This window comes from Rhineura floridana, chromosome 3, assembly GCF_030035675.1.
Source record: "Rhineura floridana isolate rRhiFlo1 chromosome 3, rRhiFlo1.hap2, whole genome shotgun sequence".
Lineage (NCBI taxonomy): Eukaryota > Metazoa > Chordata > Lepidosauria > Squamata > Rhineuridae > Rhineura > Rhineura floridana.
Window position 1 is genome coordinate 66,365,976 of NC_084482.1, and position 20,982 is coordinate 66,386,957.

The window sequence follows — 20,982 nt, forward strand, 5'->3', positions numbered from 1 at the left end:
GCATAATTAAAAAGTGCATGGAAGTTTGTCAGGTGAAACTGTTTTCAGAATTTATCAAACTTAGCCCTAACAAGGAAAGGCTAAACAAAAACCCCTAAGGATGCCTTAAAGCAGAGGTGCAATCACTTAAAGGGTAATATAGAAAAGTCCGTCTCTACAGAGTTCAGCTGTGTATTTAGCTTCATTATGAAGTTCTTCTGAACAATCACATCAATAATTTGCCCATCTTTACTCAAAAAAAGTACAAAAGCTGGTCTTTGTGTAGTAATAGTAATACACTCAAAATGCATTGGGTACAAACTTACAATTTAAGGACATAATTTCAATGGGAAAGTTAAACATGTACTTAAAATCAACCCCCACTAAAATCAGTGGGGAGTTCAGTGCTTAGCTTCAGCTGGACGTTGCTCTCAATTAAAACAGAAGCAGAAGGAAATGGAAAAGGAAAAGGAAGAAGGGTTGTCTTCTTGGCTTTCTCTTGGTAAGTCACCAACACATTCTGAAGTTAGAACATTAATCCTTGACATACAAAAGAATGCATCAAGTAAACACTGGCTATTTCCAAAGAAGAAGAGAGGAAAAAGAAACCTCTGTCACGAGTTTAGCAATATTCTTCACAATGTGCCATGGGGATATTATTTAATTCTGCAAATGCTGTAGGATTGTCTGGACTGTGAATGTCTGTCAGGTGATGCATGAAGTCCTCAGTTGTGCTGTGGATGGTGTCAATGTACATCCTCCAAGCTTTTTCTGGTTCAGGGGACTCGGATTTAGCCTTCAAACTTCTCTCCAGTTTTTTCTGCTTATACTTAAATTCCAGAATAGTTTTTGTGTATCTGTTCATAGTGGTCACCGAGGAAGCCATACAGCAGGCAAAAGAGCCCCATGCAAGGCTGTCAAGAACAACAACAATCATTAATAGGAAGGCAAAAGACATGCCCCTTGTTCACTTTCTAAAGTGGTATGGCATTACATGCATGTGGCCTCACAGCACTTTTGTGCAGCTTGTGAACTTCCCCTATAATTCTAAAAATTAACCTTCCTTTTCTGAAAACAAAGCACATAATTTTGTTGTTGGGCATGGTGAGCAATTTCAAAAATGTAGGAGTTGACTATTCAAAACACTCCATTAACTGTGCTTTTCATATTTAATTATTTCTAGTGTTCCCCCATCAACCTTTCAAAATAAAGATGTACCCCTGGGTAGGGAGGCTGAAATCCCCCACCCCCACCTCTCCATAGCTTCATATTTTGCACACTGTTTCAGTGTTATTTCCATTGTTTAGAGCTTCTTTCTAATTCACTACAGGAATTCTCTCCCTAATCAGATCTCATGGTGGATGTGATGATTTTATGGAGATTCCAGCTGATCAGAGAGCATATAGTGAACATGATGATTTCATGACACTACATAGCTAATCAAATTTTAGCTAATCAGGTCCCCCAGGCACCTGGTTGGCCACTGTGAGAACAGGATGCTGGACTAGATGGGCCACTGGCCTGATCCAGCAGGCTCTTCTTATGTTCTTATGTTCTTAAATTTGGCTATGTGACAATGTCACTGAATGCAAACTAAGCCAAGGGCAATACATCCTGCACTGGTCACTTGGGTGATCCCAACCAGACATACTACCAGCTGCCCTTGCTCTAAAGTGGCTGCGCAGGCAAATACTTTCACTGTGGCCTCATGTGATGCCACTGGAAGTTTGAAGCCTCTCCAGGCTCATGGCAAAGTTCACAATTTGTTTGCTGCCTCTTTACAAACTTTACAAGATTTCACAGGGTCTCTCATCTGAAGAATGACAACCATATTTTTCTACTATGCTCATCTGGAGCCGATGTATACCCAAGGAAAAGCTCCCCCCCCCATTTGCTACAAGAAAGTAACTTGACAAGAGTTTGCACTAGAATACAGGCTAGACAGTTGCCCCAAGCTGTTTGGTTCTTTCCACACAACTGCTGCTGTTAGCCTGTTGATATCCATTTGTTACTTGAAACATCAAACATGCGTAAAGCAGAAAAAGGTCTGATCACCCTTACCAGGCCCTTTTTCTTCTTCTGCACAAATAGCCCCAAAGTTAACCAACCAATCAGAGTTATTGGTGAGTCATGGTTGTCTATTTGCTATTATACTTTCCCTCACAAAAAACTCACCAGTAAGACCAGCCATAATCCCAGGTCTGTGGGCGCCAGTCCTCCGGACCAAGATTGACTGTCATTTGAAACACAGTTGTATACATCATGTGAGCCACCATTCCCAGGAGTCCTGAAATATTACATAATACAGTGTTGGCAGCTATTCCTCCCTAATTCAAGTTTGTTTGTTTATTAGGTTTCTATTCAGCCCTTCCTCCCAAACGAGCACAAACAAAGGAGTAAAAATATTATTTATTTATTTATTTAATTTATTTAATTTGTATCCCGCCCTTTCTCCCAGCAGGAGCCCAGGGCGGCAAACAAAACACTAAAACACTTTAAAACATCATAGAAACAGATCTTAAAATACATTAACAAAACAGCATTAAAAACATTTAAAAAAAACAACTTTAAAAAAGGGTTAAAAACATTATTTAAAAACATATTAAACAATTCTGACATAGATGCAGACTGGGATAGGTCTCAACTTAAAAGGCTTGTTGAAAGAGGAAAGTCTTCAAAAGGCGCCGAAAAGATAGCAGAGATGGCGCCTGCCTAATATTCAAAGGGAGGGAATTCCACAGGGTAGGTGCCGCCACTCTAAAGGTCCATTTCCTATATTGTGCAGAATGAACCTCCTGATAAGATGGTATCTGCAGGAGGCCCTCACCTGCAGAGCGCAGTGATCGACTGGGTATATAAGGGGTAAGACGGTCTTTCAGGTATCCTGGTCCCGAGCTGTATAGGGCTTTGTACACCAAAACTAGAACCTTGAACCTGACCCAGTAGCAAATGGGCAGCCAGTGCAATTCTTTCAGCCGTGGGGTGACATGTTGGTGATACCCTGCTCCACTGAGCAGTCTCACCACCACATTTTGCACCAGCTGCAGCTTCCGGACCAACTTCAAGGGCAGACCCACATAAAGCGCATTACAGTAATCCAGCCTAGAGGTTGCCAGTGCGTGGACAACAGTGGTCAGGCTATCCCGGTCCAGAAATGGCTGCAGCTGTCTCACCAGCTGAAGCTGGTAAAAGGCACTCCTAGCCACTGAGGTCAACTGGGCGTCTAGCGACAAAGATGGATCCAGGAGCAACCCCAGACTACGGACCTGCTCTTTCAGAGGAAGTATGACCCCATCCAAAGAAGGCAACTGACCAATTATCCGAACTCGGGAACCACCAACCCATACCACCTCCATCTTGCTAGGATTCTGACTCAGTTTATTGGCCCTCATCCAGCCCACCACTGAATCCAGGCAGCGGTCCAGGGCTTGCACAGCCTCTCCCCATTCAGATGTTACGGAGAAATAGAGCTGGGCATCATCAGCATACTGCTGACACCTCACCCCACAGCTCCTGATGACTGTTCCCAAAGGCTTCATATAGATGTTAAACAGCATGGGGGACAAGATGGTACCCTGTGGCACCCCACAGCACAGCTGCCAGGGGGCTGAAAGACAGTCACCCAGTGCTATTCTCTGCAAACGACCCTGGAGATAGGATAGGAACCACTGTAAAACAGTGCCTCCAATACCCATCTCACCAAGTTGGCCCAGAAGGATACCACGGTCAATGGTATCAAAAGCCACTGAGAGATCAAGTGAGAACAACAGGGACGTACTCCCCCTATCCTTCTCCCGATAAAGATCATCCACCAGGTCGACCAAGGCCGATTCAGACTGGGATGGGTCCAGATAATCTGTTTCATCCAAGAGTACTTGCAGTCGCTGCACAACAACCCTCTCAATCACCTTCCCTAAGAAAGGGGTATTTGCAACCGGTCGGTAGTTGTCGCAAACCAATGGGTCCAGGGTGGGCTTTTTCAGAAGTGGTCAAATCACCACTTCTTTCAAGGTGGCTGGAACCACTCCTTCTTGCAATGATGCATTGACCACACCCTGGATCCACTCGGTCAGTCCTCATCGGCAAGCTTTAATAAGCCAAGAAGGACAAGGGTCAAGAGGACAAGATGCTGGCTGCATCATCACAAGCACCTTGTCCACGTCATCAGGCCACATCAACTGAAACCGTTCCCAAGAAGTTGCAGCAGACGTTGCACTGGACACCTCATTGGGGACTACAATAGATGTGGATGGGGCAGCAAGACTGCTACGGAGGTGAGCAACTTTACCCTCAAAGTGCTTTGCAAACAATTCACAGTGGGCCTCCGAAGGGTCTAAGACTCCATTTCCTAGAGTTGATGTCAACAGACCCCTAACAATACAGAAAAGCTCCACCGGACGGCTACTTGAGGATGAGATGGAGTCAGAGAAGTGGGCCTTCTTTGCCGCCCTCACCGCCACACAGTGGGCATGGTTATGATGTTTTACTCATGTCCGATCAGCCTCATAGCACGTGTTTTGCCACCTACGCTCTAGCTGTCGTCCAGCCTGTTTCATTGCCCTTAGGTCACTGGTATACCAAGGTGCAGACCGGGCTCCACAATGCCGGAGAGGGCGCTCGGGGGCAACTGTGTCGAGAGCCCGATGCGCCTCACTGTTCCACAGTGTGACAAGGGCTTCAACAAGGTCACCGGCTCTGTCTACTGGGAACTCCCCCAGGGCATTGAGGAATCCAGTGGATTCCATTAGGCTCCGGGGGCGGACCATTTTAATCCGTCCACCACCCCTGCAGGGAAGGATCAGAGCCATAAGCCTAAACTTCACCAGGAAGTGATCTGACCATGACAAATAATAGAAGTAAAATAAGATAAAAACATATTTAAAACAATTAAACAGAATTCAGAACATCTAAAAACATTTTTAAAAGTTGAACTTATCTCAAGGCATGTAAAAGTACTGGGGAAGTTCCCTGAAAAAAAAGTTGTCAGAACATCTAAAAAGCAGTCTTTTCCGCTGTTCAATATCAAATGAATTCTATTGTCAACTTGTCATGCATTAGATAGAGATTTGTAAGGAATGGTGTAGAGGCTTCACCTTTTCTTCAGACCGTAAACTTGTCTGCCTTAAACGGTTTAGTTCTTGATGGTTCATACTTGACCAAACAAGGAAGATAAAGATAAAGCCTCTCTCATACAGAGACAGGTGAGGAGTACACAGCTAATCTACCCAACTGGATGGCTTTGGTAGGAGGCCAGGGCACAAAACAAAGGACACCATTAGGAGCAGACAAATGCAGAATTCATGCCTGAAGCCACATCTGCTTCATGGGGCATTCTGCAGGAACTGACAGACTTAGAGGCGATCTGCAAGTTAACATAGGTAGCTACCTTAAACCACATCAGACTGTTCATCCATCTACACCCCCCCCCATTGCCTCGTCTGACTGGTAGCAGCCCTCCAGGATCTCAGGCCTTTCATATCTCCTGCTACCCAATACTTTTAGCTGAAGATGCCCCCATGGCCTCCTTATGAGCTTTCTATAGGCCACTGGTTGGCCACTGAGGGAAACAAAATGATAGACTAGATAGGCCTTTAGTCTGTTCATATCCCCCCGTATTCATTACAGCCACCTCTCCATAGTAACTTTCCACTCTCCTGCTGAAATGTGTTGTTATCACTTCTCCCATAGAAATTCCTCAGAATGTGGAGACAATAGAGGGCAAAATGCCTCAGTAGTTTGACCTGCTATGAGGGCAGCTCCTGAGTTCCTAACAAACCCTCTCTTTTGTAGATAATTTGTTACCAAAGCTGTATTCGAACCCATAACATGGTTTGTATCCACACTACAGGGTAACGATGAATAGTGTCTCACATAACAGCAGAGAGTTGAAAGTCACTGCAAAAAAAGTGGTTGCCTGCGGATCAGGTGACATGAGGCCACATTGGGCATATTCAATCCCCACAAAACATGCAGGGCCAGAGTGGAGCCTGCACTGTAGGTGCATGTTAGATAAGGTCAACAGAAAGATCATTGCTGCCCACCACAGAAATAGAGATGTGAAGGTCTGAAAAAAAGACAACTAGTTTTTCCCCATTTTTTTAAAAAAAATAAAAATTTGGGGGGAAATGGGAAAAAATCTGAATTTTTCCAGTTTTTCCCACCTAGGTCTTCACCACTCTACATAGAATCATTTTGTTTAAGTCAAAATAATTGCTTAACTTTTACTTTAATTAACAACCAAATGTGGTACTGCTAAACTATACCTGCCAGAACAGTGAATATCGCAGCAAATGCATTGAGCTTCAGCCCATCCAGGATGCTGATGGAATGGCAGATTTCAATCAACATGAGAGCGACGCCCATCAGCAGTAAAGCAATGTAGAGGACCTCTGCTGCAATCGACAGCCACAGAACCCCTGGAACAGCAAAGGTCAGTAGCTCTGAGAATCCTAGATGCTCCAAGACCATCTTGTAACATTCTGTATCCATCACATTATTAAATATGTGCACAGAAATTATTGGAACCCTGTCCTTTATTGTGACTTTGGCTGCTTTTTACAGGAGCTGGTGTAACAGAGTTTTCACAGATGGTGCAGGAGAAGTTCAGGTTGAATTCTTACACCTTGATCCGATAGATATGCACCAGTGCAATGCAACAGCATAGTGTACCCCAGTGCAGCTAAAGCTGCCTTATGAGCTGAGTGGGGCTGCACATGGAAGATCCTCTCCTTGCATTTGCATCTCGATTGTATGTAGTCGAGAAGTCGGTCTCCTGAACTGAGTGCTAACTTGATGAAGGCTGGAGGGAGCAGCCACCCTAGAATTCCTTACCCAAGAGCAGGAGGTATAGAAGAAAGAATGTCAACAGGTATAGCTTGTCATGCCAGCTGCTCTTGCTGAAATTCCCACTTCTATACAACCATAAGGAGCAGGAGCCCTGATCTCTTCTGCCACTTGGCCGCCCTAAACTCAGCCTGGAAGCACAACTTCTTATCAAGACAGAGCCACCTTTGGGGGAGATGACGGGAAGCAAACATGATTCTATCTTTTCCTAAACTACCCCCAGCCCCTCCTTGGGAAGGATTCCATCTTTTCCTAAACTTTCTTTTCAAGCATCTTTAGGTTTCAAATTTGACAATGAGTTTGGGTTTCTTTGGGATTTAAAGGTGGCACACTTTAGAGCTAGAATAAAGACTATATATACCCACATATACATATATTCAAAACTCGGCAACCATTCAGAATCCATGTATCTAAACCACTGTTTGTCCCATAGAAACTAGAAGTATATTATAAATATATATTAGGACTGCGTTTCCCATGACTCAGAACACCAAACATAAAGATAGAAAGAGCAGAAACTTGAAATAGTGACAGTATATAATTACCTCGATCCGCCGGGGGTGTCAGGCTGATAAAACTTCTACATTTCTCACCTATAAGGCACATACAATGTAAACGTTCAAATTATAGTTTTAAAAAATGGTCTCATCAGCCAGCTTAGCCTTCCCATCTTCCCGAGGCTTATACAGGAACACAGCCTCCCACATGCAACATAAAAAAGTGAGCTGGAAGCAGATGGTGGGGGAAGCCAGAAAGACTGAGCTAAAATACTGCAGTGTTATTTGGCATGCAAACCCCAGAGGGAAGAAATTAAAAGAATATCCATCAAGTTTTATGCTTAGAAAACAAACCGAGTTAGGTCTGTTCCATGTATGCTCCCTGAGTACAAATGCATGAATGCAGCATCAGATATGAAGTGCACCTTCTAGGAAGATACCAAGTCAGACGATTGGTCCTTCTGTTTCAGTATTGTCTGCACTGAGTGTCAGTGGCTCTCCAGGGTTTTTCAGAAAGGAGACATCCCAGCCCTACTTGGCGATGCTAGAGATTGAACCTGGACCGTCTCTTTGCAAAGCAGATGCTCTCCCACTGAGGTATGGCCCTTCCCCATATTTTTTTCATGTTCATCGCTTGCCCCTTTAAAATACACAAGGCCGGGGACATCCTCCTCCCTTCCATCATTGCACACATGTATTTTAAAAAGAGATAAGCACCTGCATGTGCACTTCACATCTCTTGCAGTACTTGAATACTTGTGAACTGGATGTCAGTGCAAAGTTATTGCATATGACAGACACTGTGAGAACCAATGGGACAGCCAACAATTTTCAGCTTTTCGATCTACTTGATCACATCCTCATGCATAACACAGGAATGCAATTAAATGGGCAGACATATGGCAATACTTGTCGAGCTTTTCAAAGGGCTTTATTCTTTATCCACTCTAAATGCTCTTATAAATGCTTCTGGATTCTATTTCCAGTGATTCTGAAATGTTCTATTGCACTTCTAACCCCTTCATCTTATTCCAGCCCCGGATTTTCTAGTTTCCTTTCTGATAAACCCTCCTAGGTGTCTTACTACCTTCCTAGATCCCCAGTGTCACCTCCAAACTCTTTCACGATCATAAATTCTGTTTTTTCCTTCATTTTCTTCAATGCTGGGCTATTGCCAGGTCTTGCTGTATTTTCTCCAAAATTTCTAAGCTCCGCTTTCCCCTCCTGGTAAAACTCTGGTCCATTCTTCAGCCCTATTTCCCCCATTTATCAGAAGAGCTCCTGCATTGGCTACCTCTCCTTTCATCATCTATGATCGTGCCATTAAGCTGCCCCAGTTTATTTGTGCAGTTAGTTACCCGCATGAGTGGCTGCTTGAAATGGAACTGTGTGGGTAGAGCTTCATATGGCACATCATTTGTGCAAGTGGCACCCCATGCAGTTTGGGCAATTTTAATTCTTCCAATTCAACTCCACCAGTGGGGTGTATGCATTTCTCTGCCTGAACACTAGCCTCCTGCTTTGTCACCCTCCCTGTCAACGTTTAGAATAGTAAGCACTTGCTCAAAGCGCTTACCATGTCAAGTTGTGAGCTACATTTTGCACAACAGCTGCTAGATATTATTTATTTTCTTATATTTCTATCATGCTTTTCTTCCATCTTTAAACCCACGGCAGTGTAGATGTGGTCCCCAGGCCATCTCCCACCAAGGCACTGATGAGTGGCAGTGTGGTGGTGACCATATGTGCCTTCAGCCACCAGGATGTCTCCTATACTGATGCAGCTTGTATATTTTGACCAGCAAAGACCAGAACCGTTGATCTCTGGACTGTAGGTGTCTATCTCGCCAGCATGCCATTTACAGAAGAAGAAAGTTGTTTGGAATTGGCTGGAGTTCAGGGCCAGTGGCAAAGGTCACAAAGTTGGGATCCATGCAGTGACAGAAGCCCAGCCACCAGTAACCTCATCCCTTGAAATCACCACCTTAAAGCTAGAGTCCCCCCCCCATGTATTGATATAAGTACATGACAGGAGGGAGAGTTCTGGTCCAAAGCCAGCTACCGCACAGACTCTATCTAGTTTGAAAAGCCGGCCAAGGCTGACCATTGGTGTGAAGCAGAGAGGGAGAGGGCAGCTGGAATAGCACCATCAAAGGCAATGGCATATTTGACCCAAAGCTTGGAAAAGTTACTTTTTTGAACTAAAACTCCCATCAGCCCAATCCAGTGGCCATGCTGGCTGGGGCTGATGGGAGTTGTAGTTTAAAAAATAACTTTTCCAAGCTCTGCTTGACCTCTAGCGATGTAGTGATGGCTGCCTGAGAGCTGGCAGAGAGGTAGGGTGGCCAGGTGAAAAAGAGGACAGGGTTCCTGTGCTTTTAATAGGTGTGTAGAAGAGGGAATTTCAGCGTCTATACTAAGCTACTAGAAGTTGTTAATAACTCCTATAAGCCTTGTTTAATTGTGCAAAGCATTTGACAACTAAAAACTTGCACATCCTCATGGTGAGATCATTACTGTAGCCCAGCTACAACCTTTGGGTCTCCAGATGTTGCTGGACTACAGTTCCCATAATTCCTGACCATTGGCCATGCTGGCTGGCTGGGGCTGATGGGAGTTGTAGTCCAGGAACATCTGGGGACCAAAGGGTTGGGAAAGGCTGCAACCTGTTCAGTTTGGGCCTTGTGAACAGCGGACACTACCCTCCACACACGCACCTTGGTAATGTAATGTTTCATTCACTTGCAAATTGCATAATGCAGTTGTCACCCCGTAGCGCTCCTGTGATTTCTGTCTTTTTATTTCAGCATTTTTCAGACCTGTTATGCGCTGGATTTTTCTTCGTTACACTGCCACTTTGCTAGTTTTCATGGTATATACAAGCAACAAGCTATTCTAACTCTGTACTGGTGGGAGTGGCTTTTGTCTGCTGAATTGATTTTGGCAATTTTTCTGATCCACCCTTCACTTTTGATATAGGAGTGGTTCTGTGGCCAAAAAAAAAGAATGCTCCTGTTTTTCACTCTTTATAGATCAGTCTGGCCACCTATTTTTTGGTATGCTGTTTTTAAGTGTGCACTGACACGGCAGTGCAGTACATATTGGATCTACTAAACAAAAAAATTGATCCCCTTGAATGTGCATTATTTTTTACAAAGGATCCCTCCAAACAGCATCACAGATCACATTTGTGGCAACAGATTGCACTGTAAAAATCACAGATCATACTGTAAAAATCATGGTTTCTGTGATTTCCAGCACCACCATGGCACAAAACATAGACCTGAGACATGGATCCTCATGATTTTTACACAGGATACCACCAAAACCACCATCAAATCACATATCACATCCACACCCACAAGACTGGATCATAAAAATCATAGATCTCCATGGTGGTGCCATTAGGCAAGAACATGACTCTGAACTGCAGGTACCCTATGAAAAAATTACACAAATTCAGGATTATCTATGCTTAATTGACTGGATCCGCCTTCTGTACCACAGGTTTGCTGTAATGTCAAAGGGAGAGTTAAGTCATTGTTTCTCTCCCCACCCTATTCCTTCTTTGAAGGTAATAACTTTTGGAATGTCTTGTCCAGGCTTCCCAGTTACTCCCCTTCTCTATTTTTCATTCCCTTCTTCCCTAAACCTCCTAGGAAGCTGACTGCATGCTGATTCCGAAGAAAGTCTCATTGATTTCAATTGGACTTTTCCCCAGGTAAGTGAGTATAGGATCGCAGCCAAAGAGTGATGTGGAGGGCACTGCATTAAACAACAGCAACAACAACTATTAATTAGTATTAGGAGAAGATGAAGCAGGAGGAGGGTACCAAAGGAAGAGAAGAAGAAAGAGGTGCACTTGATGACAGACGGGATATCACAGGAGGGGCCCGGCTTTGACTTTCCGGTTGGTTTGGAATAGGGGAATGGAGAATGCTTTTCTGGGTACTTCTCTGTGGTGCACTGCAGGATCTGTTTGGTAAGAAGTGGGGTTGGGAGGTTCACTGGTGGATACAAGCAGCCCATTTCAGCTCAAGAGGCTGACAACATAAACACACTGGCATACACGCACACACACAGTCTAAGTGGGGAGGAAGCATTGTGCTTTACTTCCCCCTTTATAAAGGAAGAAGAAAGGGGTAGATATCAGAAGAGGAACATCTGGAGGGAGGTTCAAGGATGTGGAACCGTCCACAAAATACTCTGCACAGGTTAGCATCTGTGCAGGTGCTCATGCACTTACCTGTGAGGGTGGAGGAGAGAGAGTCCATGCGATCTAAAACTACCAGGCTCTCCTCATATACTTCCCACTCTAAACACTGAAGGGTGGTATAGAATACAGAAGGTACAGCCCAATATTTATGTATTGACAAAATTTCTATATCGCTTGAATGTAAAGATGTCTGCGGTTTACAACAACCATTTATTGCTGTGTGAACACAGAAAGGCATAAGAAAAGCCTTGCTGCTGGACCAGGGCAAAGGCTAGATCCAGCATCCTCACAGTAGCCAACCAGATAACTATGGGAAGCCCCAAAGCAGGATATGAACGTAACAGCACTCTCTCCACTTGTGGTCCCCAACAACTGGTATTCAGAGGTGTACTGCCTCAGACAGTGGAGGCGGCACATCGCCCTTGTGGCTAATAGCCATTGATACCTTTCAAATAGAATAACTGTAATCTTTTTTTAAAAACAAAATAACTGCCCAGGTGAATGGGGCCCTGACTTTTTCTCATCCAGCATCATCCTGTTGCTAAGCATGTTTCTCCTCTCCCTCCCACGACATTTCTTTCGGAAGCCTCCTTTTGGTTTCTGGGGCTCCCATGGAGTGGCTGTCAAGAGCCATTATTCCCCATCATTTCAAGTAAATAAAAAGCCCCTAAACAAGGTTAAACTGGTGGTGTTTTTGAAGATGAATGCCATTGTGCAAATGTCATCGCTCTCAACATACTTCCAAGGGGATTGATGGCATGCACGTGGCGCTCCTACGCAAGAAATCAAGTGATTATTTCTCCCATAGGACAGGTGTCATCAAGAGAGCAAGTAAACGGAGTGGATTTCCTGTGGCTGGATTGGATGTCCTATGAAAAATGACACCACTGATGTGCTAGGGAGATGTAAGCTTCTAACATTAGAATGAAAAAAAGGGGAGGGGGATCAGAGGTTTAGTTCAAATCTACATAACCTCACCTCTATACACAAGTGATGCCTAGCCTTTATATAGCACGATTCAGGTGTTTAAAGCGCTTTACATATATTATCCCAGGAATTTATATGATGGCCCTATAAGATGAGTCAGCATTATTGTTATCACCACCCAATTGTTTCTTCAGGGATGATGTTGAGAGATAAAGGCTTCTCATAGGCCACCTAGGAAGTTTATGACTGAGGCAAGATTTGAACTGGAGAGACTGACCAAGAGCCTACATTCTTGGGGCAGAGCTATATATGATCTCAGCAAATGCATGTTCCCAAGCTTGCCCTTTGTCAAGATAATATGAAGGGAGGGGGACTGAGGAGTGGTCCTTGCAGGGGTGGATCAAACAGTGGACAGGAGGGATAAATCCTTCCCACGTCCATCAGTCTGCATCTGTAAATACATGCACCCCAGACATTTTCCCCAAATCAGCTTTATTTCTCTTGCTCAGGAAAATTGATTACAACCTCGGGGGGGGGGGGTGGGGAGGCATTTGCAGGGGAGAATTAGGATTAGACAACCCCTACTCACCAAGTTTCCTCTGAAATGGCCATCCTCCACTTGAAAAAAACAACAGGGTTGCGAATTCCGTATTTTCCTTGTAGAGTTTATTTTCACCCTTATCCACTTGCGACTCTGGTGAAATGTCCATTCTGCTAATATTTTGGGAGTCTAAAGAGGCAGCTTTTTATCAAGGCAGACTTATTTGGATCTGCCTTGATATTTACATTTAAAAAAAGAAAGAAAACAAAATACTAATGTCTTCCCATTCTGTTAAAACCTTTTGATTTCCCAATGCATTTAAGAGGCACTGATGCTGATTCTTTGCAGTTCTACCAAAACTGATTTTCCACACTGAAACTCTGTTGAGTAACTAAAACAACATTGTATAATTTTCTCCTTTGTCAACGTCCATGTTTTAAGGCTGCCTTTTGCCATGGGTCACAGGCAGCCCTCAAACCACTTGCTCTAGAACTATGGCACTAACTACAATGAGACTACTTCTGAGTAGGTGTGTATTAATAATTTAAGAATTATTTATTCTTATTTTTAAAACCAATGTCAACTTACTGTATTAACGGAACGCCAACCAGCGGGGTGCAGAAAAGCAGGGCCCTACTGTATTTTATTTTTAAAAGGGGGACAGAATGAATGGTACATGAGTTCTGATTGACTATTTCTCTTTCACGCCTTGGATGGAGACTTGGAATTGGATTAAAATTCTTGGAGCTATTATATTTCGTGGTCTTCTTCCTTATATAGGAAGCTACACAGAGTCTAATAGATGATCACGGTCATTTCTCCCCTAACCTTTTGTCGGAATTGTAGTAAGGGAGCTTAAGGTAGAAATGTACATAACTACCAATAATAACCTACCAAAGGATGCCATATATACCACGACTCATTGTATCCTCCCTTACAGCCTATGATGAAACCTTTGATGAATACACTTATTTTGCGGCCATTAAAAAAAGCGAATAGTACTTTAGAATCCATCCAGTTTGTATCCCGAGAACCCAAGGGCGTAAGCTATTGCTTTCGTTTAACGGATGGGAAAGCGAGGCTAGAAGTAACTTGCCAATGGCCGCATCGTGAGTCTGTGGCAGAGCTGGGATTTGGGTGTAACTCTTCTAAGCGCCATCACTGGAACCTCTGGACTACCCGCCGCCTGTAATGAGTTTCTCCACCCTCTCAGCCAAGAGGGTCGTCCTAACAAGAAGCCACAGAACGGTCATTCACCGTCGGGAAGAGAACAGGGACGGGGCGCGGGGGTCCGCTCTTGCGAGCGAAGGACGCCACTTACCTTCTCCGCTGATAACCTCCTCGCAAGAATACCAGATCCCGGCATGAAACTTTCGGTCGACGAACTTGTCATCGCCCGTCTCCCAGATATACTGGACCACGTTGCTGTCGTTCGCCCTACCGGAGCCGTTGGAGCGGATGCAGTGGGTCCCACCCCGCAGTTCGCCACAAAAAGGCTTGGCTACTTTCCGGGTCCCTTCGCACCAGTAGCTGCTGCTGAAAGCCGTGATGGAGAAGATTAAGGAGAGGCAGCTGAGCGACAGCGCGGCCGAGGCTCTCTGCCGCCTGGCCACCCCCATCGCCCGGGATCTGACGCCCTGGAGAGGCAGCGGCAGCCTGAAAAGGTGCCGTGGAAACACCCACTGCTGGTGCTTCTCTCATCTCTAAGCCCCCGCTGAAAACCCCCTCTGGAAAAGGGCCGGATCCCCCACCACCACCACCAGGAGCAAGCCAGTCATGATGACCGTTCTGAAGGTGAGCGGAGTAAGGTGGGCAGAGATCACCGAAGACTCATCACCGGCGACTGCATTGGAGCCACAGTTTAGCACAGCTGAGCCTCGAAACCTGTCGCCTTGGCCCCAAAGGCTGCAGCCAATGCCTGAACTCAGCATGAGAAGTAGTCTCCCCCCTCTCTCCGCGGATCCTCCGTCCCCACTGAGTAATCACAGACCCAACCCCGTCCCCCCAACTCAGAAACGAGACGAAGAAGGCAGCGCTTCCAGATCAGACGGGGAAAGTGCCAGGCAGGCATTAGCCCCAGGAGTTGTCGCTTTAGAAATGAACCATTGCTCTGCATAGCCTAGCCGCAAAAGCTAGGGGGTGGGGGTGGGGGGAGAGAACTGGTCCTGGAAAAGGTTCTAGATGCAATGAGAGCAAGGGGAGGAAAGAATGCGCACAGGCACAGAAGCAAGCACATCTGTTGATCGCTAGGCAAGCCCCGGGTAAACACAGGGGACGCAGGCATATTTCCTGACTAAGTTCTTGGGAAAGGTGCCAAGGCTTAGTTTGTGTCTGGAAGTCAAGCTCAGTGCACTCTTCATCAGTGGCGGGTGGTGCCCACTGGGCCTGGCAGGGTGGAAGGCAGTGAGGCCAACAGGAGGCGGAGCCAGGGCCAATGACTGGCACAGGCAATGGGGGATCATTTTGTCGCCATCTTCTTCTCTGCTGAGTTCTATAAGGGCAACATTGGAGATTAAGGAGAAAGAAGCTGATTGCCAGTCTCAGCCCCTGGGCTGGATGCAAGTAAGAAGGCAGGCAGGTGGTGGTTGGCTGAGGGCAGACTGAAGTTCGTGGGACAGGGCCTCATTTGCTCTAATGGGCAAGTCTCTGCTTCTCTCCTTAGGTCCTTGTAGTGCAGAACAGAGAGCCCAGAAAATGTCACTGGGAAAAGCTAGGCTCCATTTTCTCTGAGACACTCGCCTACACACAAACACCACTCATTACAGGAAATCAAACGTGTGGCCTGCAAAGCACACACAGGTCCCTCTGACAGCCAAGGATCAGCACAGGCTGAAGCTATCCTGTAGGTCTGGGCTGCAGGGTATGGAACTGCTTTTCAAACGCTCCAGATCCTTGCAGGCTGAGCAGATGGCAGATGCTGGTGGGATGCCTCTGCGAGGAAACCTGCTGTGCTCCAGGTTCAGCACTTAACAGCACAAATCTGAAAGCAGGGAGAGGTCTGCCTGTTTCCCCTAAACCTGCCCCCACCTCCTCAAGCAAGAGCTGGCATCAGGTAGTGAGCCGAGAGCTTGAGCTGTGTGCTAGAGGTCACCTGTTCAAATTTCAGTTCAGCAATGTGGTCAGAAGTAGCCCCAGGCAAGCACCATCTTACAGCCCCAGATCCTCCCTATCTGCAATAGGGTTATAATAATACTGTCCCACCATGTAGGGCTATTGTAGGGAGGACAGTGGGGATTCTGCTGGACCCAGCTTTGTCACTAGAGGTCCTAGCTGCCTCTAGGTGGGAAGTAACAGCTCTCTCTGTTTTGCCAGTTGTGACTACTCCTGGGCAGTCTGGCTCAGGTTTTCCACATTTTCCTAACCTCGTTGGGCTAGTGCAATGCACTGGACATAGGGCTGCCTCTGAAAACAGTCCAGAAGTTTCCATTAATGCAGAATACCGTTCCTAGAATTTGAACAGGGACAGCTTGCTTGGATTACATACTTCCAGTTCTCTAAGAGCTACACTGGCTGCCTGTTAATTTCCAAGCCCAATTCAACATGGTATTACTTCCCTTCCACGTGCTGCATGGTTTGGGACCCAGGTATCCAAAGGAGCACCCATGTCAGCCCTGCCCATGTTTTCAGGTTGTCTGCTGGTGTCCTCCCAATTCCTCTTCCTTTCTAGAAGAGGCTGATGTCAACTAGGGAGCGGGACCAAGTCATGGGAATTGGTGCCAATGTTATTCTGTTTTAGGTGTCAGGCAAGCCCTTCCTCCCCCACCCAGGCATTTTAAGTATGATTTACAATGTGGAGGCTGTTTCATTAGGGTGAATGGGGCACTGTCCCACCAACTTCAGCCTGCCCGCAGCCCGCCCCCATCTGTTTCCCTTCTTACTTTCAGCCAATCCAGGGGATGGCACTGCCTATCCGTTTCTTCCTCCTGAGTCTCAGCGTTGCCCTTTGTAGAACTCAGCACGGAGGAGGATGGGAGCAGCACTAGAATTCGGTGGCTCTGCTTGTCGTTGGCTCTGGCTCCACGTACTGCCTGGCCTCCCTGCTTTCTGCCCTACCAGACCCAAAGGGCACCACCCACCACTGCTTGCATGCTTTTGTCCGTTTTTATTTGTATGTTGCTAGCTTTATTGGGCTGTATTTTTTAACTGCTGTTTTATTCTGAAACCCCCTGAAATCAATTTTTATGAAAGTCAGTGTGCAAATATTTTAACTACATATACACATATTTTTATTTTTTATGGTTTTTTAAAAAGAATTTATCAGCCCACCTTTCACAAATTTGTGGCAGTATAAACAAAAGCAATACAAACAAAATACAGAAACCAAAGTTAAAACAGTAAAAAAAAAACCCAATTGTAAAGCCAATAGGAAGAATATGCAACAATGCTGCCTTGAATAAGCCTGGTTAAATACAAAAAAGTCTTTAGGAAATGCTTAAAAGAACAAATTGTTGGTGCCATTCCCATTTCCAGGGAGGAGTGTATGCCGCCACATTAAAAGCTCTGCTCTGGGTTATTAAATGGACTCTCAGGGTGTGTGGCAATGACAAGGGGGCCTTTCCACACCCATAGCAACCTGTGGGCAATTCCACACCACTCCAAGAACATCTATACTAAGGATCCACCTGAGTCAACTATGATGCTCCTTCCCATGCACACACTGTCCACCATACAAATTCTTCATGGAATTGCACCATGGGGACATCTTTCCAATAACCTAGGAATGAGAGTGTGCATGTTTTCCCAGCTCTTGCAGTTCACTGTGCCAAACCTTTGCCATCCTGGTGCCCTCCACATATTTTGGATGAAAACTCCCATCTGGCCCAGTGGTGGCTGGCACTGATGGGAGCTGTAGTCCAAAACATCTGGAGGGCACTAGGTTGGCAAAGACTGTTGTAGAGAGCCTCTTCAGAGGCACTGAATCAGTCATGATGCCTCTTCTGGAGAAGTATGTTGATGTCGCTGCCTTCAAGTCGATTGACTTATGGCGACCCTATGAATAGGGTTTTCATAAGGCTGAGAGGCAGTGACTGGCCCAAGGTCACCCAGTGAGCTTCATGGCTATGTGGGGATTCGAACCCTGGTCTTCCAGGTCATAGTCCAATGTAGTTAAGTTATGGTGCACTGCACATAAGGGCACACTTTCTCAGAAGTAAGCCCCACTGAACTCAATGAAACTTCCTTTTGAGTAAACCTGCATAAGATTGCACAGTCAGAGCACTTGGATTTTAGTCATTTCAGTACAGGAGGAAATAGTGCTTCCATCTGCTTAAACCCTCGCATGTCAGCTTAACAGGATTGTGGGCCAAGTTCATTATTGCAGATATTCCAGTAACGTCTCCATTCCCATTTTGTACAGTGGGACACCCAGGGCTGAGGGACATACTGATTTGTCCAAGGTCCCTGCAAGTGATGGATGATCAGGGATTGTTCATAACAGATTCACTTCCCTGGGATTTTTGTTTAATCTTCCTTGTATGCTGTGCTTATCTATTAAGTGTAAGTTTTATGTCCTGCTTGAACAAGCCAAACATTGTTTTTTGTTCCCCAGTAGTAATATACAGTGCCCACGTTCTCACTGTGGCATTATATTTTTAAACATGATGCGTTCTTGTTATATATGGCTTAAACTCGGAGGTGGTGTAGGAGTGAGTACAGGCACTGGGAAAAAACCTGCCTGCCTGCTGCAGTTTGCAAGTGAGGCAAGCATTAAGACAACTCAGTGAAGGAAAACGAAAATGGAAATGGACTGCCTTCAAGTCAATCCCAATGTATGGCGACCCTATGAATAGGGTTTTCATGGTAAGCGATATTCAGAGGTGGTTTACCATTGCCTTCCTCTGAGGCTGAGAGGCAGTGGACTGGCCCAAGGTCACCCAGTGAGCTTCATGGCTGTGCGGGGATTCGAAACCTGGTCTCCCAGGTCACAGTCCAACACTCTAACCACTACACCACACTGCAAAAACAAAAAAAGGAACTCAAACACAAAATTGAGAAACCTTTTTGTTGTCCTAGCTAATTTAAGCTATGTCAAACATTGACTACTGGTTCAGCCTTCATATACTGGTTTTGGTAATTTTGCTTTGCATGCAGAGGGTCCCAGGTTCAATCCCCAGCAGCTCCAGGTAGGGCTGGAAGAGAAACCTGTCTGAAAGTCTGGGGAGCTGCTGCCAGTCAGTGTAGACAATAGATGGGCCAACGATTCGACTTAGTATAAGGCAGCTTCCTATGTTCCTATGTTAACAAACGTGTGATGCTCCGCTGGGCTATAAAGCAGTATGTGTACTTTTCATGTCAAATGGATCCCTCCCCCATCTTACCTTGCTGTGTTGGGATGCTTTCAGCTGTTTTCCCCCAGGCAGGGCCAGCCCTCTTATTAGACAGTGTGGGACAGCCACTGTGTGGGAGAACAGAGCTGTGTGTGTAGCCTGCCTTGTTTCTCCTAAGATAGATTGCTAGCCTCAGGTGTGATGGAGGATGATCTCCCATCATCAGTGTGGTCACCATTCTGATCAGTTTCTGAATGTGGAACTGAGGAGGGGAGGTGGCTTTTGTCCTTGCCTCAACCAACAAAATATCTTGGGCTGGCCCTGCCCCTAGGCCACTTCACTTTCATTACTAAATGTAAATGTACTGTCCTCAAGTCGATTCCGACTTATGGCAACCCTATGAACAGGGTCTTCACGAGGCTGAGAGGCAGTGACTGGCCCAAGCTCACCCAGTGAGCTTCATGGCTATGTGGGGATTCAAACCATAGTCTAACACCTTAACCACTACACCACACTGGCTCTCACTTTCATTACTGGAGTAGGGCTAAAGGGAAATTACTGCTCAGTGAATTAATGTGGGAGAGGGGTAAATTTTGCTCCCCTTTCCATGTGACATCAAAGGTAACCACACACACACTCCTCCATCGTCTGGCTTGCATGTCTAGTTTGGCCCTTTAGAACAGGGATAGGAAACCTTTGGCCCTCCAGATGTTGCTGAACTACAATGCCCATCAGCCCCAGCAAGCAGGCCAATGGCCTGGGATGATGGGAGTCTTTGTTCAGCAGCATCTGGTGGGCCAAAGGTTCCCCACACCTGCTTTAGAAGGTTATATACAGTTCACTCATCACATAGCTTTTAGTACGGACCTGAAGCAGGGCTTCCTTTACCCTTGTCCCAAGGAAGAGAGGAGAGCAGAAGCTGGGTTGTGCACAGTTAATTCAGTGTGCCTCAGTGTAATTACTCTTGCAGACAAAGTCACAAAAAATATTAGCTCAGCAATCCAGCCATATTTTTGTTAGTCACTAGTGTTTAATGGCCCCAATCAAGAGGAAAAAACACAACGTTTGGTGAAGATTTTCCCCAGTTGGTTACCTGGAAGCAATTTTTACTCATTACAGGTAGCCAGGAAGTGGCTATGCGCAAGCCTGACTTATTGTCACATGAACAAGCTGCTCAGGCAGGGTACAGTGAGTGGTTTGGGAGCACTTGATGCTCTAGCACTGCTGAAGCTAGGCTGGATCTGAACCTGGTCAGTCTCAGAGTCAACTTTAAATCTTCTGTAACAATCGGATAAACATTTAATTATTTTTTAAAATAAAAAAAACTTCCAGAGGGGTAACTGTGTCTGTTGCAGCAAAAACAACTGAGACTTATGGCACTTATCAGATTTCATTAATTTCAAGATGACACAGGCTGCTGTTTGGGGTTTTCAAATGCAGAGGTTACTCTGCAGTAACTGGGTGTTTTTCAGCTGACATATAGAGATAATGCAAGGAAGATAGCAAGCCATTGCTTTGCTTACAGAAGAGACTGTACCACACTTTTGTTTCTATATGACTGCACAACATCAGAAAGAGGTACATGAGGTCTTGCACATTATTTAAACCTTGATTATCTAAGGCACAGATGGGGAACCTCTGGCCCTTCAGGAATTGTTGGAGTCTACTCCCAACAGCCCCATCTAGCATGGCTCAGGACAATACCTCAAGGAC

General features: G+C 45.5%; 1 protein-coding gene across 1 annotated transcript; it reads right to left on the reverse strand.

Annotated features, from left to right (window-relative positions):
• Window positions 1–299: 299 nt before the first annotated feature.
• GSG1L2 (GSG1 like 2) lies at window positions 300–14,648 on the reverse strand. The gene is made up of 5 exons (XM_061621833.1): window positions 14,325–14,648; window positions 7,368–7,415; window positions 6,243–6,395; window positions 2,155–2,266; window positions 300–893 (listed from the first exon to the last, which is right to left on the reverse strand). The coding sequence occupies exons 1-5, from the start codon at window positions 14,620–14,622 to the stop codon at window positions 602–604; spliced, it is 903 nt and encodes a 300-aa protein (XP_061477817.1). The 5' UTR covers window positions 14,623–14,648; the 3' UTR covers window positions 300–601.
• Between the last annotated feature and the right edge of the window lie 6,334 nt (window positions 14,649–20,982).

Bases quoted from the DNA above. Each gene is read 5' to 3' on its own strand.
- GSG1L2 (XM_061621833.1), bottom strand. From the start codon at position 14,622: ATGGGGGTGGCCAGGCGGCAGAGAGCCTCGGCCGCGCTGTCGCTCAGC. The intron at 7,416-14,324 runs GTAAGTGGCGTC...TGTGCCTTATAG, and splicing joins GGAGGTTATCAGCGGAGAAG to GTGAGAAATGTAGAAGTTTT. The intron at 894-2,154 runs GTGAGTTTTTTG...TGTTCTTGACAG, and splicing joins GATTATGGCTGGTCTTACTG to CCTTGCATGGGGCTCTTTTG.